Source organism: Tinamus guttatus, unplaced genomic scaffold, assembly GCF_059628265.1.
Source record: "Tinamus guttatus ecotype Peru unplaced genomic scaffold, ASM5962826v1 Tinamus_guttatus_pri_ptg000510l, whole genome shotgun sequence".
In the NCBI taxonomy this organism is placed as follows: Eukaryota; Metazoa; Chordata; class Aves; order Tinamiformes; family Tinamidae; genus Tinamus; species Tinamus guttatus.
Genome location: NW_028289044.1, coordinates 4,217,814 through 4,244,305, shown reverse-complemented (window position 1 = coordinate 4,244,305; position 26,492 = coordinate 4,217,814). Strand labels below are relative to the sequence as shown.

General features: G+C 36.8%; 1 protein-coding gene across 1 annotated transcript in view; it reads right to left on the bottom strand.

Moving 5' to 3' along the window:
- Positions 1–737: 737 nt before the first annotated feature.
- Positions 738–26,492, bottom strand: part of TRIQK (triple QxxK/R motif containing) — a 52,565-nt gene continuing 26,810 nt past the window's right edge. Inside the window, exons 3-4 of the mRNA XM_088533590.1 lie at positions 10,738–10,823; positions 738–1,178 (exon numbers count right to left, since the gene is read on the bottom strand). Coding sequence (XP_088389716.1) covers positions 1,065–1,178; positions 10,738–10,823 — 200 coding nt within the window. The 3' untranslated portion in view covers positions 738–1,064. The remainder of the gene's footprint in view (positions 1,179–10,737; positions 10,824–26,492) is intronic.

The following is a 26,492-nucleotide window of genomic DNA, read 5'->3' as shown; positions in this document are numbered from 1 at the left end:
GCAAGAACTAAAAGTCGTCATTGAGCTAATGTGCTTCCAGTCATTAGAAGTATTCATAGAAAAAGGCTTCTCAGTAGTTACAGCTTCTCACATTAGTTTGATGATAAAAATGACTGTATAACGGGAAAGCAAATTTTTTACAACATGCCCTTAACAGGTAGAGCAAGTTGATACCATGACTAGCAGGAAGAGCATAATTAAAATACAACTTCAACTTTAGATTAATAATAGAGCAATACACTAATTAAAATCAACAGTGACTGAACTTTCTATTTACACTAGTTCAGACAGCACAGGAGGCAAAGAACTGTGTTTCCAAGGCATATGCGAATGTTAGAGCTTCTGTCATCCAGGTGCCATTTCTGACAGAACACATGTGTGCTGAACAGTTGGCAAAAGAATGAAAAAGATTACTGTAGATATATGGGCACACAGAATCTGGGATGACATAAAATTAAGTCCATATAGGAGGTGACAGACTGCCTCTAAAAGGATATTTTTTTTCCTACATTTTCTTCTATCTTTGTGCATGCGCACATGTGTGCGCACATGTACAAGAAAGATAAAAAGGGAGAGAGAGAACAAGTGGTTTTTGATATATTTTCAATACAAATGAAGAAAAGGCATTTCATTTGTTATTTCGGCTTTCTTTGGGAAAGGAAAAGGAACCTAATTTGGCTATTAGGAAGCTTTGATTTCTCAATCTACTCAAGGCAGCCTCTTCCCCTGTGAAGTCCGCATCAATACCCATTATCGCAATAGCACCTGTCTTTTGACGCCAAAGTTTCTCTGTCTGAGGAAAAAATAATGTAAACACTAAACTTCATGTATCATACCGCAGCTCCTGGCTTCAGTGTTAACCAAATGTGCTTGCGAGGTGCAAACGTTCTTCCCACATTTTGAAGAACTGGAATGTGAGAGTGACTGACATATTGCAGACTTTTCTTATGAATCTGGACCGCAAGAAATGGCATCGTTTTGTTGTCTCACAGTGAAGGGACTATGTGTTCCTATGTAGTCTTGTTCCAGCCGAAGGAATCTTGATGATGGATTCATTGCATCTGCTAGTTTTCATCTGGATCCAGATCAAGGTCAACTTCATTGGAAATGTTAAGATAAAAGAAAGCATAGAAAGCCAACAAAAATATCAATATAGCTACAAGGACAAGGGCAACTTCCTGTAGGAATGAGAGAAAAAAATAAAACACAAAATGTTAGAAATGGTATCATCATTTCAGATAAATAATGAACAAATGTTATTTCTCTTGTATAACACACATCTATGCAACGCCTCTTCAGACATGTGGACTTCACATAATGCATTGCTATTTTAATGATTTTTTCTTCTTTCTTTCTTCACCATTTTATAATGTTATCAAACCCATTCACATAAGAAAGATTTAGGTGATATTCTGATATACTCCCAGAAATAGGATATTTGACTGTAAAGATTTTTGATATGGCCCAGAAATAGCAGCTCTTATGTTCACTTTTTTTTTTAAAAAAAAGAAAGCACAGAATTCGGGAAACCATAGTTTTGAATACAGATTCAAATGATGATTTTATTTCGTGAATTTTGATGTTTTCTAGTAATATGTTATTTTTTGTCAACAAATTGGTAATTTTTTAATGAAGCAAACACAGTATGGTGGAAGTCAATGAAAATCGGTAGCTCTACCTCCCCGTCTCCTGGCATGCTCTAATACAGGCCTATAAAACCCTCAGAATGGAGTGAAACTTTTCCTGCCTTCTCACTGCAATAAAGTGAAAAAACACCCACAATTTGCACTTGCACTTGCCTCTTACATCTTCCTTAATTAACATAAAAGTCTTCCAAAGTGTACATGATTTATAGCATCTTTCATAAGCAGGAAAATGTTTTTGTACTAAACGCCATATTCCTTATGTGACTGCCTATCATGATATTCTGTCTTAAGGCTGGCCTAAGTTAAGATCGACTTTAGACCTCAGATATAATGAATCATAGCATGATATCTATGATACCCTCTTTACAAGATCACTTCTTTCAAAGTTAAAGTGTTTCTGATTTTTAAGATTTCATTTTCCTGGAAAGCACAGCACAATTCCTGCAGCATCAATTCTCGTTTTGTTAGACAATGAAAGAAGAAACGTAAATTTGAGAAATGGCCATATGCTCCTTCAGTTCACAGAAACTGCCACTTCCACACCTAACAACATGCATTGCTTCATTATCTATCATCATAATGTATTCTTAAAATCATGCAGGGGAGCACCAGTCTTCCTCAACCACCTTCCTTCCACAGAACAAAGCAACAAAACTTCCCCAAAATCTCAGCTTCATGTTAAACAACATTTGCCTCAAAACAAACACAGACACTTCAAAGTAGACAACAGAAAGAGTTGAGGACGCAGTAAATAATGTGAATTGCTACAGAACATGCTACGTCAAATCAATTCTGTTAGTGGGACTGGAGTTGTCTATACGTGACCTAGACACTTAGACATCTTTACCATCAAAGGAGAGAATCTGGCCCCCTTTTGCATTACTCGTGTTCTAAAGCAGATATCTAAGGAAGGTCAGGTGAATACTCCCTAAAAATGTCTATTTCTCCTCTTTAACGATAAAGGGAGTGTAGATGAGTGTCTGCCTGGTGTAGACATCTTCACTGCAGGATGAACTTCATCCTGCATCTCCGGATTCATGATAGTTCTGTGACTTTCTGTGTACACTGACATGAAGGAGTTAAAACTGTGTTCACTTTACTTCTTAGTCTAGCCCATAATCTGGCATTCTTCTATAGAACAGCATTTCATTTGCATTTACATTAATGCATTACATACTTTATCAGAATGTTGGATCAATAATTCAACATATGCCATCTAATAAACTTTGAAATACTCCTGCCTAGTTGGCGTGTGCTATATGAGTCTTTGTTCTATAGAAGCCTTTGCTTTACATTTTACAAGGATGATTAATTGATATGTATTTTAAATTTATTTTAACACTTTAAAGTTGTTCCTGTAAATTTGCTGAGGCTGCTTACTGGAGATTTTAAATACGTTTTCCTCTTAGAATTATATCACTCTTTGAACCTTATTCTCTTGATTTTATGTGATTTGATTAAAAGGAAAAAGAAATTACATTTAATTCACAGACATATTAAAGGAAAGTGATTTTTGCTTTGTTGCAGTTGCAACACGTCAGCATCTCACAAAAGGGCATGGCAGCATCAGACAGGTTTCATTTATTTCCTTGTATCCACAGCTGTGCTCCCAGACCCATCTGGCCACACAGCTACTAATCTTAAGAGGATGTAATAAACAAGTGACATACAACTGCAAGCTCCATCTGCTCCGCAGAGTGGACAACAAAACCGTACAATGCAGGCACCGTTCACACTTGACACAGAGAGCAAATTCATTCCAGTATTACTGAGGTTTTTTTCCCCTTGTTTGGGTGCTATGCTTGCCAAGCTTTTTCCTTTACCATTAGTTCCCCTTTCTTCTCCCTTCTCCCCACTCTCCCTTGCAAAAGTCATGGCAAAAGGAGCAAAACTGGGGGAAATGTTTACACTGAAGATTTGTTCCCTGCAAAGTAGAACTGGGAAAATTTTGATTTTATTCTCAGAATTCCCAATAACTGCTCTGACTGAAGTTGCTCTTTAATTCCTCTCTGTCTAAGCTTAACATTGAAATAACATCACTACTTTCCTTACATTGGTATTAGAAAATATGCATGGATGGCCCAATATCTATGTAAGGGCTTATAGATGCAAGCATATTGAAATTCCAGGTTTGAGAATTATGCAACAACCTTAATATTGAGTTATTTACAAAGGCAGAGCAGCGAAAATGTAAGGAAGGACACCTGGCTCTCAGACAAGGCTCTGCAGTGTCTTAAGAATTACATTCAGTTTATGAACTTTTATAAACATAAATTTTGCAACGTAAGTAGCAAATGAAACACTACACCACTGAACTGTTTTTCCAACAACAGTACATATTGTCATTTTAATTTGTTTTATACTTCTCAGGCTTTGCTATCTGTATTTTAAGCCATGCATAGAAATGAAATGTTAAAATATTCCCCACTCTGCTTATATAGCTCCCTTTCTTTTGCACTTTATGGATCATCTCTATCATCCCTTTGCAACATCCATTTACTCAAAGGATTTCACCATGAATAATTAACTCATATATAAAAAGTCCTATAGAAATAAACTTAAAATGATCACAGGGCTTCTTTTTCTCCTTTTTCTTTCTTTTATAACATGGTTTAGAATGTTAAAAAATCATATGCTTGCTCTCAAATTCCAAAAAATGGTCAAACAAGCCTTTAGAAGGAACCTAATTTTCTATTTTATTTTCTTATATTTATGGTCATTTCTGTAAAACCATACTGACTTTATCATTGTTAAATTTGTCAGAAACTTTTCCATAAAGAAAATACATGTCATTATGGCATAAAGTAGATTTAATTCTCGTTTCATTTTCATTATTTTTATGTTTCTCAAGCTGAAATTTTCAGCTAATTTTCTCAGATTCACCTTGATGGAGCAAGGTGCAGAAGCCTAAATGAGATTAATCAGGAGATGAAAAATGGGGGACTAGATGTGAAAAAATATTGGCTAAAACAGATTGCCAAGAGAGGTTGTGGAGTCTCCTTCTCTGGAGATCTTCAAAACCCACTTGGACGCAGTCCTGTGCCACGTGCTCTAGGTGACCCTGTGTGTGCAGGGGCTTGGACTAGATGATCTCTAGAGGTCCCTTCCAACCTTAATGATTCTATCATGAGTCTATGAAATTGGACACTGAATAAAACAATATTGTATAATACATATACAGAAAAATACCATATTCTCATAAAATGCTCAGACTTTTTTCACACATTAATTTATTTTTATTGTCTCCCAAAAAGCAATGTACTTTTTCTATATTACATCTTTCTAAAACTAGATGAAAGAGCACTACAATTTCTGTCTCTGAAATGCTGCACTATCCGTAGCCATTTCTGAAGACATGAAAAGAAGCAATTGACACTGAACAAGGATAGTTGTCTTTTTAGGGGAAAGAAAAAAAGATATACATGAAATTCATAATAAGCCTTTTTCTCATGTATAATTTCTAATGTCCAATTTTTAGAGTTTCAGTAAAATAATATTTAAAAATTGATGCTTACTTCTGCTTACTTCCTTAACACAGTACATTCTATACGTAAAGAAGTTACCAAAGATAGAAGATTTCACCATCTACTACTATATAGGTTTAAAAAACATACATCATTTCCACCCTGGGAACCTGAACGTCCTAGCTAAATGCACAATAAAATCAAAAATGTAGACAAAACTTACAAAAGAGGGGCCTGCCTTAAACAACTGTGACTCTAAAATGATCTTTGGATTTAAGGGATAAGCACTACCTCAGCATCATGGTCTCTGAACAAGCAAATGGGATTTCCAGTAGGGAAATGATTGGTTTTCGTAAGAGCATCACTAGATCACGGTCAAGTGCTAGAAATCATTCCTCAAGATCAAGTTTGAAAAGAGGTCACTAAAATAGATCAGAGATTGGAAAAAAAAAAACTGACATGGTCAAGCTACAGAGCTCAATGCATTTTGTTCATAATGCAGAAGAATTAGAAGTAGTTTGATTACGGTGTATTACTATAGCGGTATATTACTATATACTTGAATTTAAGAAAAAATTATCTTGTCAGTTAGTCTTGTCTTTTCAAGAAAGTCTGATCTCGTTTAAAAGGAACCCTCCAGACACACCTTGAAATAAGCTCAACCTGAAATAAAATGTAATTTCCCAGGAGGAAGGATGATGGAATATTTGAATTACTTTTTGGGGAAATTATGGACTTACCACGGCTGTAGTCTTTCAAAGCAGGACCTCTCAAAAAAAGTATGCTTTGATTTAACTTTTGGGAAGAATACTTCAGCGTCAGCATGTGTGAAAAGGAGGTCCTGGCTGCTGGCCTGGGAGGCTGTGAGCTCAGCCCTCCAGACTGCTCCTCTCCTTCTGGACCATGGGCAGAATGGGGTCACTTGCACTGTCAGCATTATACTGTGAAGCTCTGAAATTCCAGCTTATTAAAAATAACGACAGCTCATGCTTCATACTTTTCTGTATCAGATCAGAAGAAGAGTTTCCTTCTCTTCCAAACAGAATTCTCTCCAATTCCCTACAACTGTATTGATTCAGTTTTGGAGACCTGAGGCTTTGTTGTTGTTGTTGTTGTTTTCACTCAGCTATCCTTTGAAGTGTTAGAGATTGGCCACAACTAGACACCAGGGCTGAGAAAGATGGGCTAGTACTCTGAGATGGTACAGAAAATCCTCCTAAGCTTCCACATGCTGCATCTTGTTCACATGCTTAAAGCATGTGATTATTTATGCTCAAAGCATCTGATAACTGTACTTATGTATACAGGTCAGGCCATGTCAGGTGGGAGCAATCTGATTTGTTTTTGGCTTTGTTTTTCTTTTCCTGTCCATCTCAATGTCAGGGAACATAGTCTGATTCCTGGCATCACTGGGAATATCACACTTAGTTTTGTACATTAAACCACTCTGTTCTTTATGTGGGCATGTGGATTGGTTTGAAGGCCCAAATACGTTGGCCCTACTGAAGTATTTGGACTTCCCAGAAGGTATCTGGATGAAATTTTATGACCTGTGACATACAGGAGGCCAGATATAATGATTTAATAGTCTCTTGAGGCCTTAATTTCTACAAAGCTATTAAACTATATTCCCAACACATCTTGGCAAATGTAGTTCACTAACTTAGCAGATTAAGAACAGCATGAAATCAGAGAAAACTCTTTGCCAAAATACACTAGGAATGTTTTGTTATCTATTCATGCATAACTTGTTCCAGATGAAATAGACTCTTCATAGTGAACTAGTTATCTAAATAATGGATTAAGTAGATATGCAAAACTATGACAAGTCAGCAAGTTCCCATTTTTTTTAGAAAACATTTTTCCATTAGCTAAATCAATGATTCTCTATTGGCTGATATTCTGTAGTCATTTATGTGTTTGCAAGTGAGTTTAAAATACTACTGTTCAGATTTGTGTCTGCCTCTCAATAAAAGACAAAACTTGATCATCTCCTACATAGATCACTGATGCATTCTTGCAGTCTTGTTAAAGAAATATCCCCCAAAACTCCTATTGCTTTTGGCTTCTCTGAACGATGAGGGCACACAACCCCCCAGCTGCATGGGGCTGAATTTTCACTTTCCTCCAATTATTTTCTGCTTGTCACCCGTGATATCCCTTCCGTTATCCACTGAGAGAGAAGTTGCCGCTGACCACGCAGACTCCTTGCTGCTAGGGCATGGACAACCAGCTGAAGCTCTTGGAATGATGACGCCAGCTCCATGGGACAGCAAAGCAACTGCACAAGGAAGATTCAGAGACTCCATTTCCGGTCTTAGTACAAAGAATTTGGCTCTATCCAAACACTGGGACACACAGAGCTTTCTCTCTGACTTGTTTCTCAAGACAGGTCTCTTTTACTTCTTCAAGAAATGTCATCTATTTTGATGCTGTCTGCATTAGTGCCACATGTACAGACACAGCACAGTAATTCTCTTATGATATTTGATTTTAAAATATATTTAAAAAACAAATACTACACCACGAATGCTGGAATGGTCACCCTGCCTGAACTACTTTAGTTATTAGTGTTTAGTTGCTTCTTTGACATTATCAACATAGAAAAAATCCCTCATTGGGGAAATTAAAAAGTACTAAATGGCAGTGACTGAAAGAAACTTTGTTACTTTAAACCCTGCATTAAAATGACAAGGCAATCAAAGTTTGACAAGACAAGCTAATTGGTATGCCAGCAATGAAATGTGAAGGATCTCCTGGGGATTGGTTCTGAAAAGTTTTATGTCATTTACAGGGCCTTTTTTTTAAGCATATATTGTCAGCTCTTATGGTGAAATACACAACAGTGGAATTTCATTATCCTCATAGATATTGATGACTAACACCACTATAAAGTTCTCTAATACTCTTCTCTTTTACCTAAATACAACTTAATTTATAGCCAATGGTCTTTTCACCATAATTATAATCCTTTAGGACACTCATGAAAAACAACTATAGAGATATGAATGGACATTGAAAATATTAAGTCACAATATTGTAACTTATTGTGTTACATATTTCACAGAATTGGAAATATAGACCTCTTTTCCAGAGCTTGTATTTCCACATGTGTGGCAAGGTTGCATTTTCCCAACAATATTTTTATCTGGAGTTCAGTTTCTTGTTATATGGACATACTAATGTATTTTGAAAGGGTGTATACTGCATCATGAATACAAATCTGCATAAGCAAAAAAAACGATATACAGTAAATGCACAAAGAAATAGGAGGGTTCAGCAAATTCTTATTTCTGAATTTATCCGGAAGATAAACCAGAAGTATCTGGGATAGGTGTTGAGTGCATCAGTCATAAGAATTTTACTCTCGGACAGAAGGAGGTGCTAAATGATGGTCTGAGCAAAATAAACCCTGCCTGAGAGCAGGTGAGAAGTTACTGTGTTTGGCAACAGGGACACAGAGGTTGTGTTTTGAAGTAGCCTTTCCCGGGATGCGGAGATGTATCCGCAGGGTGCCCGCTGTGCACTGTGCAAGGTCTCGCTGCCCTGGGCGGGCTGGAAGAGCTGGCGCTGTGAGGTGAGACGAGCTGCAAATTCACCCCGAGACATTCAGTTTGCTATATTCTCTATTCTTTATTCTCCAGGGATTCTCAATATTCTGGGGAAAGTATTTTAACATTTAGTAAGTCTGGAGTTGTTTGTATTAAATGCAGCAGGAGGGAAGCATAAGGCTCTGCTCTTCTTCCTCTGCAAGCATCTCCCTGCAGGGAAAGGCGCCCAACTCACCTTCCCTTTTGCTTCAGCTCTGACAGCTTTCCCCAGCTTTTAGGAAGCAAAGCAAATGCCTGTAATCAATTTGAGGATAATCACAATCATATTTGAAGGCTCAGGTGTGGAAGAAAACGTTATAGTCAGAAGATAACATCTTAAAGGTTTTTTCTCCCCTTTTATAGAGGGCAGAGGCAGAATTGCAAATGTAGACATTGGAACTAACTGAACTCCAGAGAACAGGATATGCTGTGATCACATGAACATGAGCGCACCTTGATAGCAAAATCATTCTTAACTAGAACAGAGCAGACATTCTGCTATAGTATGCAGGAACATTTGTGCAAAATAAGTTGTTGTTGTTTTTCTTACTCATTAACATTCAATTTTTCATTATACATACAATCATATGTAAGCTTACCTGATCTCTGTCTTTTTAAAGAAAGAATTAGATACAGGAAAAAAAAAAAAGAAACAAAATACATTTTGAAGGATCAAGGCTCTTATTTTTCTCCCTTGTAAAAGATATGCAGAAAAAAATCACATTTTTAACAGAGCTAAGCTGTACAGTAAGAGACTCCAAGCAGAACATCATTTTTAAAAGGTCATGTCATTGAAAGTAAAATGGAAAGAAAAAGTAAAATTTAATAAGGAAGGAAGGAAAAACATTGAACTCAAAAGGTTAATAATCTATCCTTTAAACAAAAAAGGCAATCTACTTTTTCTCATTAAAATCTGACACACAGCACTAACTGAGGAGATTATGTTGTGAAAACATACTGCATCGCACGGTAATGCTTGATCGAGATCAGCAATCAGGAGCAAAAAGAAAGCACTGTTTCGTGATTATAATAGCAAATTCTGGAAGACAACCAAATACATCATCTGGCAGCTCAACAGCTGTTACAGCTTGGTAGTAATACCTTGGCATTTGCTATAAGCTATAACTTGAAAAAAATGATTTCTCATCTGCCAGAAGAAGAACATGCTCTCCTTTTAACATTACTGAAGTTTCTTTCACTAGGACAGCCAGGTATTTGATTCACTTTTTTTTAAAAAAATATTATTTTGCATATTTTTAACTCTGGTTGCCAAGTTAATTCTGTATTAGCTTGATTAAAAATAAGTTTGAGGGAAAAAATATTGGATGCAACTTAAATATTAACAGTGTATGTTCAGCCAAGTATATTCATGACATGCTGGGTAAGAGAGATAGTAGAAAATATTCATACTTGTCCTCCTTGTTCCCATTCACTGCCACGATTAATTAGTCATTATTATACTTTACACCCACCTGAAGAAGGGACAATTCCAAAACAAAGTTCAGTACCTTTCTAAGTGTTTTGTTTTTGGTTAAGCCAACCATTTTTTCATGCCACAGAAGGCTGTCAGCTGAGATAACAGTGCTGAGAACTTACCAGTCTCTAACCTGGCTTTAAATTACTCCCAGGCATAAGATAGGAAGAGAAAGGAGAAAGATATGTATTGTCATTTTTATAACTGTATAAAATCATGAAGACTGTTTTGTGTGTCTGTGTGTGCATGCAGTGGTGTAGTGTGTAGTGAAAAATATCCATTTCCTAAGCATACAATATTTTCTTGACATTAATGTAAGTATGCACGAAAACAAGGACAAGGACTGCATAAAATCTTTTAATGTTTAATGTTTCAGCTATTCTAGTTATTTTAGGGTTAAGTAAAAGTAATCCATCATAAATATTTTAGATGATAGCATTCCACTTAGATTTTGAAGTGTCATAAACAATAACTCTCAGAAATCAATATTCACACAGTACCTCTATGGGGAAAAGAAACAACATATACAGAAAGGTAGTATAAGCTATCAAATGGTTTTCTACCTTTACGCCTAGCGCAGTTTTCTTGGCCTCTGCTTTTAATCTCGTTGCTCTTAACATTGGCCTGGTTTTCTTATAATCTTGCTTTCCTAGAATGGGGAAAAAAATATTGGAAATGAGGCAAAAAAGGTAAGGAACATTAACTATTATTTTAGTTTCAATGGCAGATCTAACGTTTTGAAAGTACCCTGTAGTTGAGCAGTTACACAAAGGAGCTCCTCTGTGACACAGGGGACTGAGCAGGGGAACAACAGTCAAACAGACAGTGACAGCAACAAGCAAGAGGCAGTAAATCATTGCAGAACCTATTCCTCCAGAGACATATCAAAATACCAATACTGATAGCCTTCCAATAGTACAATATTTACTAAATTATATTTTCCAGTAAGTATCTGGTGGTAAATAAGTGGATTAAAGGAAGACGACATTTTTCACTCATGTTTCAATCAGAACAAAATTTTCATTATATTTTTTGTGGGTTGGTCAACTCCAACACATACAATAAGTGACATACATGACATTAGCGTGAGTGTAGAGGTTCCATCATTTCAAAATGGAATATTTTTCACAAATAGTACAATTCAGTCATGCAGGCCACTCCAAGTGAGTACTAACAAAACCACACCAGCTGCCTGTATGACTGTATTGCACAGAATCTCCTAGAATTGGCTTAGAAGGACTTCTAAAAAGTTATGGGGACTATCACTTGGTGCCACCGAACAGCACAGCCAAGTGCATGATTGCTGTGCATTCATATGAATTGAAGTTAGAGGAGGACATGAAAGTACTTAAAACTGGCCTAAATCATTTATCTCAACTTAAAAATAAAGCTTAAAATACTTAGACATCTCTCTTTTTTTTTTTTTTTTTTCTCCTGTCTAAAAGCCTTATTATCGCAGTACTATTAAACATATGTAACCATATGTACTATTAACCATAGCAGCTCCAAGGCAGCAGAAGTCCTGATACAATCACAGAAGGAGAGAGAAAGGAGAAAAATCCACGCAGTTCTGCTCGGAGGGGCAGCACCTCAGCACAACTGCTTTGGCTTTTCACAAAAGTCCTTTCCATTTTTTCCCCTAAAACATGTTTATGCCATTTTTGCAATTTCCCAAGATGAACTCCAATGCTTAAAGAAGAAATCTTTTTTGGGTTTTATTTTTTACCATTAATTGTATCCAGTTTTACATGTAAATATCATCAATGATACATGTGAATAACTTAATCTGTCCTCTAAATCTGTGCCCAGTGGAACTCCCATTTGCTCAAACATATGCAAACATATCCACAAACAATAGGGCAATTTTCTCATCTTATGATTTTCTTAAAAATTTAGATAGTACAGTGCAGTGGTGAAATTCTGAAACGTGAATTAGAAAATAAAAATCTTCTCTGGTGATGCATTTGATTCACAGAGATACATATTTCCTCTACCTTATCTATTAGAGAAGCTCTTTCTCCTTCATCACCCTGCTCATATTCAATGCAGAGATCCTCTCTGTGTAGTATATTATGGATGCCGAACTCATTCTATGAATTTTCTTTCACTGTATAATCACTCCTCAGCCTAAGGAATTATATACTGTGAAGATCTTTGTATTAACTTTTGATCAAATACCATTCATAAAAGTCCTGAAATAATTTTTAAAGTACTCAATGGCACAAGGAAAAGTAATGAAACCTTATCTTTTGAACAAAAATGTATACCCAAGCAACCTTCTTAGGGGACGGAATGAAGAAGAGATGACAGCATGACTATTTATGTCTGATGTTCCAATATATTAATCCAGTCAGGGTATCTAAAATACAGTACAGGACCACTGCAGCATTATTCTTCAGAAGTCAAAGATATCTAATAATAGCATGCATCAGTGAGTGGAGTACAGTAATTTTATTGAACAATTAGGGAAAAATCTGCAAGAACAACCAAAAAGCAAATGCATGAGATGAGGGCAGCTCTAAATAGAAAGTATTTGTTCCCCCTAAAGTATTGCGGTAGTACAGTTTGATATGAAATAGTTAAGGATCTGTCAGAATTTCCATTATATAGAGCAGGAGTTTTATAAGTTATAAAGATTCACTCCAGGGTGAAATTTGGCATAGAACTATCCCAGCTTTGACTTTTTTTGTTTGTTTGTTTGGAGCCAATTTTCAATAAACCGATGCAGCTGTTCTAACTTACTTGTGAACAAAATACAGAAATTTATTCATCTGAGATTTTTTAAGCACTAAAAATATCTTTAGCTTAGAAGCAGAAAAGTGACAAGGACTGGGTTCAGTTTCAGTTCCTGGAGCTCAGATGTGCTGTCCTCTTGTGTGGGGCAAATAAAGCGGGCTGATCAGCATCATGACCTACACTCAAAAAGATTTTCCTTCCAGCAGTGCAATGGAGTTGGTTAATAATAACGGGAAAACTTCATGAGGCCCATTAGGAGTGAGGTACAACTTAAGTAAGCTATAGAACCCCAACCCCTTTCCTAACATTCCCCTTTCTTCCTCTTTCTCTCCAAGGATAAACCGGGTAGAACCAGGGTAAATATCACACAGGAGACACATATTCTCTAAACACAATCTATCAGGAGGGCCAAGTCTTTTCCTAGAAAGGAGAGTTTATTAGTGTTCTTTGCAGCAGTTTCAAGCACTCTGGTAGTATTTATTCCAATATTGTGGTTATGGCTAAGACTGGATTGTACTTACTCAGAAATACTTCCAGATTTATATTAAAGTTGATATGAACAACTAAACCTCCCTATAACAAATAGGCTATTTTAATAATGACTCTGGAGCTGGTAGTTCTCCAAATCTATGCACCTGTCATTAATTTACCACTCTCTTTGCTAAATATGATAGCCAAAAGAAAAAAAAATATACATATACATCTACATGTTTGGGAAGCAGTCTGAGTCCACAAAGTGCAAAAGTTTAAAAAGGGCATCTGTGGAGTCTTTCAAAATGAAAACCAGATTCAGCAATTGCACTAAAAGACTCTTAAAACATCTGAACTTTCTAAGGCCTTAGGAAAGACATCTGCACTACAGGACTATAAAGAACTATGAAATATAAAGCCCCTACCACATGAACACTGATCATTACCACCTGGAGAGCAAGCAGAAATAAATAATACCATATCCCTATGTTCTTTTGGGCCTGCAACATGTTGGAACATGTATCTGCACACTCCCAGTTTCATCTAGTTTTATCTCACTTATCCCGCAAGCTTTCTTGTACATTTATCTGTCGGAGTCATCAGCCTGTGCTGTTTCTTATTCCCAGGAAGTGACCGTCAAAGCCAGTCGGGATGGGCTCATCAGACAAAGCCTCATTTGTCTGCCTTACCCAACGTCTAGGCAAGACAGACACTGCACTTTCCTGAGGGAACATAGGAAGGCAAGAAGAAGAAGCCAAAGGATAGAACTGGAATGTTTCCAGACCAAATCGTACTTTCTTTATTACTTAAACAAATTCCTTTCCTCTTTTACTTCTTCTTATTCCCATTATCATCAATCCTTCATTTCTTCTCTCAAACTCCCTCTCTGGCTTTTCTATTTTTTTTCAACTACCCCGATTTTCGGATTTTTGACAAATTTCTCATTTCTTTCTTTTCAGCTTTTCCCAAATCCATCACTTTTTTCCACTTTGAGGGCCAAAGCACTAGCCCATGACAACGCAACTTCCCTTAATGACTTACAGCCATGTCCTCCCTGCTTAGGTCTTGCCTCTTGCCAGTCACTCCAAACAGCACATGCACAGATCATCCACTTCCCATTTCAGTGTCTGAATTTTTCTTTGCCCTTCAAAAGTTCTCCAGAGCTTGCCCTTCAGCTCATCCTTTTTTTTTCCACCCTTGTCTACACATTGTCTTTTTTTTTTTTTTCCTATTCCTTTGTTGGCAGAGTGATCTCTGTAGCTGCTGAACTGACTTACATCCAATTACAAATTCCTCTTTGAAAACTCTCTATCAGTAGAAGTTATAAGTTGTAGAATTAGCAAAGGGTGAAGACAAGGGTGAAAGACAGGCACTTTTTCATCTACAACACAGATGAAAACACTGTGAAAAATGCCAAAGTTCCTCCCTCAGAGCACAAGTGAACTGTTCATCAAATATGCAACATTAGTTTGCTTCTCCTCATGTAATTACAATTAGAATTCTCTGGATTTCCCCCAGATTATTGTGATTTACCTCTATTTGCAATATTATCTCATACATCTTCCATTCAATAATAACAGATAAGAGATGATCTGACCTGGGATTGTCAGTACTCTTTTTTAACTAAACCTACCATGATTAATGCAAAACTAAAACTAAACAATAAATATGAAACAGATAAGTTGATTAAGTTCTAGGTGACCATTTCTTATTTAGTCTGAAGAAATATTGTGACATGACCATGCGAGTATCAATATCACTAGTTCTGCATACGTCCCTTTTGCATATATATCTGCAATGCATGTAACTGAGTATGCGACATGCTGAACACTATATTTTAAGAAAATTGGGTATATATCAGATTGTGATTTTAAAGATGCAGCCATTTAGGACACAGATGGATCAGAATATATTTTAACTCTCTTATTCTACAGAATAAATTCAGAAGGAAAAAAAAAAAGAGATTCCCTACCTCTTCTATATATTTACTCCTTCGTTCTGACAATAGCTCATTACCAGGATTGAATAACAGATTAAAGACTGCCTCTCTGCTTTTCAATTCATCAGGCTTAAGCAGAAACAGGACTGCATCTTTGGCCTCTGTTGATACTGCTGTCCAAGCTTATTATCATATGAATATCTAGTTATTGTTTTATAAATGTTCACATTTCAGGAGCTCCCTGCTTCTTTTCTCTCAGTAGACTTTACAATATCCACCTTCATTATCATCATGTGGCAGCACTGCTCTTCGCCTGCATTTGCTACTTTAAAAATTAATGCACTGCTATTTTCTGAATACTGTACTGCGTAAGCTGCTTATGAGTACATTATGCTATCAAGCAAGCACATGCAGAAAAGCTTCCTAAACTGTTATTCTTTCAATGAAAATACAGCTGGTTCTGCTTCAAAGGCACTTCTTTTCACCTGCAAATGGACTTGCTCCTACACTTATTCCTCAATTCATTGTCTTTTATTTGTGTCTGCAAATCTTTAATTGCCTTTAATTAGAAAAAAAAAAAAGTAAATTCGGTGCTTTAATCTTGCAAATACATTCAATCATAATTCTGTCTGGGATGAATACCAAGTTCTATTCACTGACTGATCTTTATAACAAAGGTATATAAATTTATTGTCCGTTTATATAGACCACACCAATTAAGCCACAATGGAAAAGCAAATAGATAAGAGTCAAAATATTTGAAATGAGAAATGTGCAATCTAAATTTAATTACTCAGACAAACTATTTGAAGATGAGTTATTTACAGCATGCCAAAAAACCTGACAGTAAAATTTGCTAATCAACATTCCAGATTTAAAATTCCTTTCAAAACTTTCAGTACAATTTGTAACAAGCAGTAAAATGTTTTCCTGAATCTTTCTGTGCTGGTATTACAGTTATAAACAGAACAGTAACAATACTTTTTCTACACAATGGAAAAGAGTCCATTTCAAATGTTAAATTATTGTCGAAAGTGTAATAAAATCACAACTACTGAATAAATTCTAATTAGTTTTAGTAGTTTGACTAAAGTACATAAATACAACTGATGCTGAATCCAAGATTAAACTGCATACACAGTTAACTAAAACCTGGAGATGACCTGCAGTAAGCTTTACTGTCAGGCTGGAAGTGTTTAATCACACACCTAGTTAAACTGAAATCAATGGTCTTATAGTTCCTATTGATCTGAATTAGCAAAGCTTTTGGGACCTCTCCCAGAAAATCCTACTGTACAAGCACAGAGCAAGATGAGGCCCCTCTAGTTCTTTTAGGGCTTCCATGGGCCAATTTCAAGGATCTGCTCTTATTTCCCTGCCACAACATAGGTAGGAGACATATTAGATCCAGCTGGCAGATAGGGATAGACGGGTAAATGGAAGAAGGTTCCTTCACTTGATTCCCCACTGTCCTCTGTTCAGAAGTCAAAGAAGATCCTGTTCATTGCACCAACCTTCAGGGATTCAGGCCCTTGCTTGCTCTAGCTCTCCCTCTACTTCCCACAGGGAGCATTTTCCAAAGGGTGAGGAATAGCGGAGTGCTGCTGAAGCTGTTCAGCACCCACATCAGGTGGGTTAGTTTAATCTCTAAATCTAGGTGGAATGAATCTGAGCCAAAGAAACTACACATAAAGGAGCAGTGGAGAATGAGTTTAGAACATGCTTTTCTCCAGAATCCCAGACCACATGACACAACTATCTTTGAAATAATTAGCTTAGGTATTCCTAACACTATAAAGAGAACATTACAGAACTATGCACCTAAAATCCCAGCTGGCGTGACAGCTCAGGGGGAATTGCATGGTTTCTGTTACGCCATTGCAATTCTCGAGCCAGAGGTCATGCTATGTCTTTACTTTACACAGTACCACTGTCTTGTAAACATTAACACTGTGCCTCTTCCAAACCCTTCCTGTGTACCTGCTACATTCCCTGGAGCTTTAGAGACTGATAGGAAAACTTAGTTTAGAAGAGACCTGTGGAGGTCATCTGATCCAACCCCATTCACAACAGAGACAACTTCCAAACTGGATCCAACTTGAAAGCTACATCGGGTCGCTCAGGGCTTTGCATAGTGGAATTTTGAACATCTGCAAACATGGAGATGGCACAACCTCTCCGAACAAACTCTTTCAATATCCTTCTGCTGATTTTTTTGTCTCTTATATAATTGGTATTTCCCATGTTTAACTTGTGCATGTTGCCTCTTGTTCCACCTTTAAGAAGAGTTAGGCTTCACCTTCCATACAGCATCTCATTAAATATTTGTAGACAGCAATAAGGTTTCCCCTGTACCTTCTCATGTAATTAAAGTGCACCAGAGGAATTCAATAGGGTCTATAACCAGCAAGTCAATTGACACAAATGTTCAAAGGTTTTGTTCTTTCAGCAGTTCTGTAATTTTCATTTAATTTTACAGTAGTTCATTTTTTAATACTAGAGGTTATAGATATTTCTTTTTCTATATGCTGTGGATCTCCTCAAGTCTGAGCTCCATCTCATATTGGAACAGAGAGAATTTCCAACCCTCATAGAAAAGAGTTTTTCTAGATACACACTAGCAGATTTTTTCCTTTAAGGGCTTTTGCTAGTGCCAGTAATTAGGTATCTTCAAGCACTTTGTAACATGACCTGGACCCACAAAGGTTCCTATGCACCTTGCTTCCAAGGTGCTTGAACAGAAGTACATGTCTAAATATCTTCACGAGAGATCTTAAATCAGTTATTATTTTCACTGTATTAACTAAATAACAGAATTTGAATCCCCAGTGAACCTCTGTGATATTCTACTCTCTTTACATTTGCATTTTAAACACGCATGTATCATCCTTAGCATTTCAACTCTAAAATTGAAAAAAAACCTATTTATTTAGGATATTAGAGAATTTTCAGAAAAACAACATTCCAAAAGAAATTCAGGCCTAATCTCATATAAAATCAGACAGTGTCACATATATATATTAGTGCTTAGGAAATTATTGTCCACTTTTGAGGATCAGTGCCATAATTCTAGTTCTCTTCTACAAAAACAAGATCAAGCCCTCAAGAATCTACTACTATTTTTGTGCTCTTAACATCACACAAATATATACGATGATCATTCTTTTTCCAGAGACACAGAAGAGAGATTTTCTTATTTTTAATTGCTGTGATTACAAATGTTTCTGGAGTCTTAGGTTAACAGAAACATTTTGATATGTCTTGTACGCACTCAAGAGTATGTCTGTACTCAGAAAAACCATGAAAGCCCCCCACAGCCTCTCTTTTTTTTTTAATTCAGGTTTAATGGCAGCTCAAATCACTGACCATTTTTCAATCTTGAGAGACGGAACAGCTTGACACTAATAATACATTTTCAAAGGACACATCATCATTTAACACAACATTAAGTGCTCAGGGACAACTTTTTACCGTAGACACAATGTGCTCTAAGCTCAAGGTTGACATTTAATGCTACAAAGATAATCCAACCAGTCATTCATGAGAGGTAAATTAATTTTCAAGCAACTATATTTCAGCTTTAAGCCAACAAGAAGGATGCATTAAAATGAATAAGTTCCTTTTATACTGCTTACAAGCTAAAAGAAAAAAATCAAAATATATGACATCCTTAGGTATACCAAAATATACTTATTTAATTATTTGCTATCTTTCCCTGATTCCAAAACAGAAGTCTGCTAATATTTGTTAAATGTAATATTCTGACTGGAAACAAAATCCCTTAGAAAATCCCTTGGAATTATTGAGTTGCCATCTCATGAAAACAGCATATCGTAAGGGGAATGCTTTACATTTAAAATCTGTATTAGGCATATGTTGACACATTTAATTTAGCACATTTTCTGAGACTCCTTTAAGTCATATTTTAAAAATCTATATAAACAACTTCAATACTATATATACATATATATATATGTATATACACATTTATCTATATCATCAATACTTTGTCAGCTAATTCAGATGTCATACAATTTCATTGTGTATATCCATAGAATATACAGAGCTAATTGCAAGACCATATAAAAAGAATAAAGAACAGTGCTAAAATACTGCTGCATACTATTTCAGGGATCTGTTTTTTTCATACGTTGCAATACTAAGTCATCTTTTTCAGTCTTTCATTTAAACCAACAGGTGCATGCTTACAGCCATTAAAAAAGTAATAGCTCCATATAAAAAGGAGTATCTTGAACACACAGGATGGCAATTCTTCCATTAACCTTTCGAATGATCTCTTTAACATTTTACAATCAAACAGACAACATGAAATACCTTTCTCAAAAACAAATTAACACAACTAATTCGGAACATATAATTGAATAGGTGTCTTTTTTTTTTCTCCATCTTCCCAATATATACATGCATACACATGCACACTAGTTTTGTGCACATGTTTATTACTTTGCTACACAACAAAGTATCAGTCTTTGCACTTTCATATAAAGAATCAGGCTCAGTAAAACTTCTGAACTTGAGCAAAGCAAAGATACTTTTGCTTAGAAACATATGTGAAATATACACTATTAGCATAGTTTCTAAGCCACACTTTTATCAAATATTTGATTAAACTGTATTTGGACAATGGCAACTATAGCGCTGTTTCTTTGGTGATCAATACAAGGCAGCAAAACATGGGAGAAGAGCACACAAAGAGTCTTTCTGCCTTTTTGAGACAGACTGAGCCCAGTTCCAACTTGGCTTACACTGCTTTTATTAACTTGGCTGGCTCCAAGGACAGGAAAATGTGATATACCCTGAAATAAGTGGAAACAGACTTATTTGCAATGCTTTCTAGGAAGATGGACATAGCATGCAGTGCAGATCGCTTCAGAGTTGCACCGTTGCTGTGAGTATTCCTTTGTTCTTTGCAATCTCTGTCTCTAGACACCACAGACCTTTCCTTCTTTAATACATCCTGTTTGAAGATACATCCATAGCTCTATTAGTGGAGGAAAAAAAACTGAGCGAGAGGGGATCTGCTGGATGGAAGCTATGCAGCAAAGGCAAGCAAAAGAGAGTATAATCACCATCATCGTAGATAAGGACAGCACCCAGAGGATGCTGCCAACAACCAAGTTCTGCACAGACACCTTAACTCCAGAATCACAGAAAGACAGGTCTGGAAGGGGCTTTGAGAAGCTATGTGCTCAGCCCCAAGGTAAGATCAAATTTATCTACACAATACTAGGCAGATGTTTTCTGTGCAGTTCTCGAAGAGTCCCTAATAACGGAGATTCGACAGTCTCACTAGCTTTCTTCCAGTGCTTCACTATCTCTATTATAAAAGTTTTCCTAAAGTCTAATAGATATTAACTTAAATCTCCTTTGTAGAACTCAGCTCATTACTTTTTGTCATACCCATGACAGCCTTGGAGAAAAGATTATCATCTTTTTTATTTTTTGTATCAGGCTTTTATACATTTAAAGATTGTCGTTATGTCTCTCCTGCTCTCCAGACTGAACAACCCCAGTCCTTCAAGTCTTTGTTTTCTGGACCTCTCTTGCTCTCCTCTGGACTTTTTTTTTTTTCCTGCTCTTTGAACAAAATCAAACACAGCACTGAAGCAGAGGGTTATCTCTGTCTTTCACATATACTCTCCTTGTACATTCAATTACAGTTTGTGAGTCTGCTCATTGTTACAAATCCTTTCCAAAATTATTGCCTAAGCAATGTTTCTACTTCCTGTTCTACTGTTTCTGATCTTTCTACCCAGTTTGTGGGCTTATTATTTCTACCAAGATTAAAAATCTTGCTCTGTTCCTTACTATGTGATATTTTATTTTTCCACATTGTTTCATCTCTTTTTTTTAATTTTAATCTTATATCCATACTTGTTTACTTCCTCCCAGATTTGTATAATTTATGAGTGTAATTCATTATTCCTCTTGCAATTGGAGTATTGGACAGAGGACTGGCCCCCTGTAAATCCCTCTTTACACCTTCACAAATAGACAGCAAACTGTTGCTAACTCCTGAATACAGCTTTTGCACCAACTTGGCATCCACCTTGCAATAGCTTCATCTGTTCATGCATCTCTAGTTTGTTTATTAGATTACCCTGACAAAAGCCTTAATAAAGTCAAGGCATATGTAGGCATAAGGTTTGCTATTCTGGCATAGAAGAATATCAGACTGGTTCGACAAGTCATGTTGGCTGTTACTTATGTCCTTGTTATATTCTAGGTACTTATAAGACACTGTCTGTCCCTGTCCTGAAGAGCTTGTTGTGAAGGATGAGGGAGTTTCATTCAATAATTTATGAATATTATATGTCCCATCTGTTTGCTTGTTATTGTGATGTTGGCTGTGTAATTACTAGAGGTTAGGCCCAGTAAGAGCTTAGGCAGGAAGGTAGAAAAATAGTACTAATAGTTCTCTAGTGAAAGCACTTAAAGAGATTATAAAGGAAAACTGGACTAATGACTCATCAAATTCAGTTGCCTGCAATAAAACATACTCATATAACAGATTTCCACAAAACACCTGTTTTGCTCTTCTTACCTCCATAGTCACATACCCAGAAAATTACAGAATCACACAATGATTGAGGTTGGAAAGAACTTTTGGAGATCATTTAGTCCAACTTCCCTGCACCAGCAGTCTCACCTTGAGCACATTGCACAGGACCATGTACAGGTGGGTTTTGAAGATCTCCAGAGACTCTCTGGGCAGCCTGTTCCAGTGGGCTGTCACTCTCATGGTCAAGAAGTTTTTCCTCAAATTCCAATGCAATTTCCTGTGTTTCAGTTTGTGACCGTTGCCTCTTGTCCAATCTCCACCACCACTGAAAATAGCCCTATCTTCTGGCCCCATCTTCTTGACACTCTCTCTTAGGGTATTTGCATACACTGATAAGATCCCCTTTCAGCCTTCTTTCCTTTAGCATAAGCAGGCTCAGCTCTCTCAGCCTCTCCTCATATGAGAGATGTTCCAGTCCCCTAATCATCTCCATAGCCCTACCCTGGACTCTCTCTGGTAGCACCATGTCCTTCTTGTACAGGCAAGCCCAGAACTGGACACAGAACACTGGATGTGGCCTCACCAGGACTGATTCTCCCACTATCTTGCATGAAGTTACTTTATTTTGATCTTATACAGAACAGGAGATGTTGAGGTTACAGGAGAAGTTGAAGGGAAATATTGGGAAATATTTTGGAAAAAATATATATACGTGATTCTAGAGGTGGATCCTGGTTCATACTCCAAAGAAAACAAGCCCTCTCTCCCTCAATTCCCTGCTATAGGAGAACCCCTCACCAGTCTCATAAAATCTGATGCAGTGAGAAATTCTTCCTGACCACAACTCTCACAATAAGTTTAACCTCTGAGCACATGAATGCAGCCAAACCAACCATTGTCTGAAAAATGTTTCCAATACTAGTAATCTGAAATTTATTCACAGTTACTTTGGTGTATCATGCTATTCTGGTGCTAGAACATCATTTTAACCATTCATCAAGCACAGTTGATGAATAAGCACCACGACATTGACAAGGACTGTAATTATAATATTAAAGCTTCTGGATAAATGGTCAGTGGTGTTTCAGAAGGGGAAAATCTCTCCCACTCTATAGTAGTTAACTCCTCACTACCTGATCGGTCTGACCTAAATAGGGTAGGAAGCCTAAGAGACATCCCATGGAGATTATAGCACTGATTGCACTGTGATTGTCCCTTCTCTTCCTGCTGTCCTTGCTGCTTGCAGAGCCCTGGCCTCTGAATACTGCCTCCTTCAGAAGCCATTTCTCCAGGCTTCACATGCCCAGCTGTTCCGCTTTGGGACTTTACTTTGAAGAGGTGAGACAGGGACAGTGCAGCATAAAAAAAAGCTACGTTCACTTCTCTAATACCTCCTTTGTTGAGCTGTCATCTTTTTTTTTCATGTTAACCTTTAATAAACACATTATTACTGCTAAGATTCTTTACTTCAAATTGACTCACCCTCAATTCATCACTAGTCACACGAGCCCTAGAAAGGTTTGCATATTCTGAACCAAACAACATCTGGTTTGGCGTTAGAACTTGGCAATAAGGGACAGAATTTACCTATTTGGTGTGAGCACCAGACTCCTGGATTTCACCTAAGAGATGAGAAGCTGCAAGACCTGAGAGGGCTACTCTATGAATAGTCACAGATCACACATCAAAGAGGAAGACAATCTAAAAAGTGAAGGACAGGAAGAAGGAACAAAAGATGTCTGGGATGAAGAGACTTGCATTAAGTCATGCACCAGAAGAATGGGACAACTGTGATCCTGAACATCATCACTCCTGATCCAGTGTCTTATCCAGTGGATAATGACTTTCTCTGAATTGAAAATAAATTGGATGCGGTCTGCCAACATGCAGTAATTCCTTACTAGTAAGAGTCGTATCATTTTGGACCAGCTGTATATTACAACACCATCCCAAAACATAAGTTGTAATTTATTAATACTGTCTAAGTAAAAGGTTTCCAGTAATACTGTCAGCATTTGCAATTCTCACTTCAGTGAAGCATATTGCAAAGGATGCTTTGTCAGACCTATATATCACTGTCACTGCAGGAGTCAATGCACTGACACTTTTAGCAGAGGTGAATGTTAGAGGATACTGTGAAAGTGATTATGTAAGATGGAAAGACAGGTTTTTGGAGTTTCACTCACTAGCAATGCAGAAATCAGAGGCTTTTAATGGAATTAGCAGAGAAGGAACATCTCTTGTACACATCACCATTATCCCTTGGGATCCTAAAATTACTTGTGAGGAATAATCTCTCCAACTCACTCATAATTTTAGCACTCCCAAGAAATACATATCTTCAGTTCACCCATAATTTAAACTTCTTGCCTTCAACAGAAACACCAGCTGACAGGTCTTAACTAAAAGTGAATGACAGCAATAGCAGCTTACTTAAAAATGCAAAGGAAATGCATATTTATGAGCACCCAGAGTAATGGTTTATGGACCTCAGAACTAAAGGTGTAATAATGTCTTCAAGCATATTAGGAGACACAATTTTACCTTCCAAAGCCAAACTGGGCTACAGCCAACAGTGAGATCTGCATTTGTGTTAAGGTATTAAAGCCTGCTCCTACATAAAGAAAGGCTAGAGACTGGCTGACTTTTAAACTTATCCATATTTCTCCAGACATATTACTCTGTCCTTTCTCCTTTCTGGCAGCTTATAGAGAAAGAACTATGTCTGAGGGTGTAGTGTATTAAAACATGCAAAACCTGTGGCTTCTCACTCCTGACTTCAGGACTGGACTTGGTCAGGAGATGTCTGGTACCCATTTGAAAATACTGCACTGTTCAGTATGTCCGGCAGAATTACTAGGCTACTCCACACCTTCTCCTTAGGCATATAAAAACGACAATTCACTTAAATGCTGTAACTGTACTGTAATATTGTCATCGTTCTGGTTTTACTTGGGACTTTTTGACTTTACCTGGGACCATTCTGTGTTCATTTCCATCGGCATCAGTTCTGTGCTGATATTTTTATGAATTGAGCCAGTCTGTTTCAGTAATGGTCTCATTTTAAATCTAACTATACTATTTAACTTAAGTAATGAAAGGCATGTAGGAGGGAAGTTTACTAAAAAAAGCAAGGATTTCTATCAACATCTTCTTTTCATGAAACTTACTTAATTCCACAGGATAATCTTTTAAGAATGTTGCTTCTTGTAAGAAATAGATAAAATCAGGAGTAACTGCTAAAGAAACTAGCCCTACTTCTGGAAAAAAAATCCATTAGAGGAGAAAAAGCACAGAGCTGTTTTCTGTTCCTGGATCATACATAAAATTATTTCATAGCCTTTGGAAATATCTTTTCTTAAAGCTTTGATACTTATCAAAAATTTTAAATCCTGGTGTAATAATGTAACAGAAGTGAAAAATAATTATGATTACTAACTATTGGAAATGATTCTCTGATTGCCTAAGTGAAATCTCAGCTGTAAAATCCAAAGGAGTAAAAGAAATACAATGTTAATCTTACGCTTAGGTTCTAACCAATAATTTCTTACTAATATTTTAGGAACTAAAAGTACAAATAAATAGTGGTATCGTGATCACTTTCCACTCCTGGCATTTCCCCACCATCATTCATTTCAGCCAATATTTCCACCTTCTCTCAGACATACTGAGAACAAAGCTGTTTCCTTGTATCAGAGTTCAATTACACAATGAAAGAAATTTTATGCCAAGGGTTTCAGTAATGTTTAATGCTGGACACTCACCAAGGTTAAAACTATTTTTGGAAAATAACTGATTTTGCATATGCTGTTCAATAAGTAGATGATGTTACTTCAGAAGGAAAACTCGACTTAAAAATGCACTTTAGTCCATGATGTATTCAATGGAGATGTCCCTTACTACCATGGCATTACTGTAAAACCTCTGCTATAAAGTTGTTTCCAAACTGCTCCTGTTTACTTACTGCATGAAACATGCTCCCATGGTCCCTTGACAATCTACACATACTTTGTGCTTCTCCTTTCTCTCCCTCTAAAGGTGAACTAATTGCTGGAAGTCTGAATGATATGAACCATTTTTTAGTTTCCCGTTGACATTTTTTGTTGGCAAGAATGCCTGAGTCACACCCCATTCCTACCAGTCAGAGCAAGGGCCAAGGGGTGAATCAGGCAAGTCCAGTCGAAGAGGTACAATTAGGGATCCCCAGAGGGATGGCATGCTGTACATATTAACCAGATGAGTATTGCACTTTATAAAATAAAATACAAAAAAGGCAACAACATCAAATGTACCCAGCACCTTATAAAAAAAAAAAGAAAGAAAGAAAAAAACAGGTATGAGAATGCAGTGGAAATATACAACTTTCTGGGTCTTTAATCTGTGTTGCTTTGATGGTTTTACCATTTTATGTTGAGTGCACAAGTATCGAAAACCAAAGATTAATGTTACCATAAAAATGTGTCCCTTTTCTCTAACCTCTCTGCTCTCAGCCTGAACTCTCAACAGGAACTTTCTATTCTCTTCAACAAGGGAAAAGCTTGTGAAATTCAAAAATATGTTCTTCGGTTCTCCTGAATTTTTGATTTTGGTGAAAAATATTCAGTATTAATGTTTCCCAAAGTAAAACTCCAGGAAGAAAGTTATGGTAA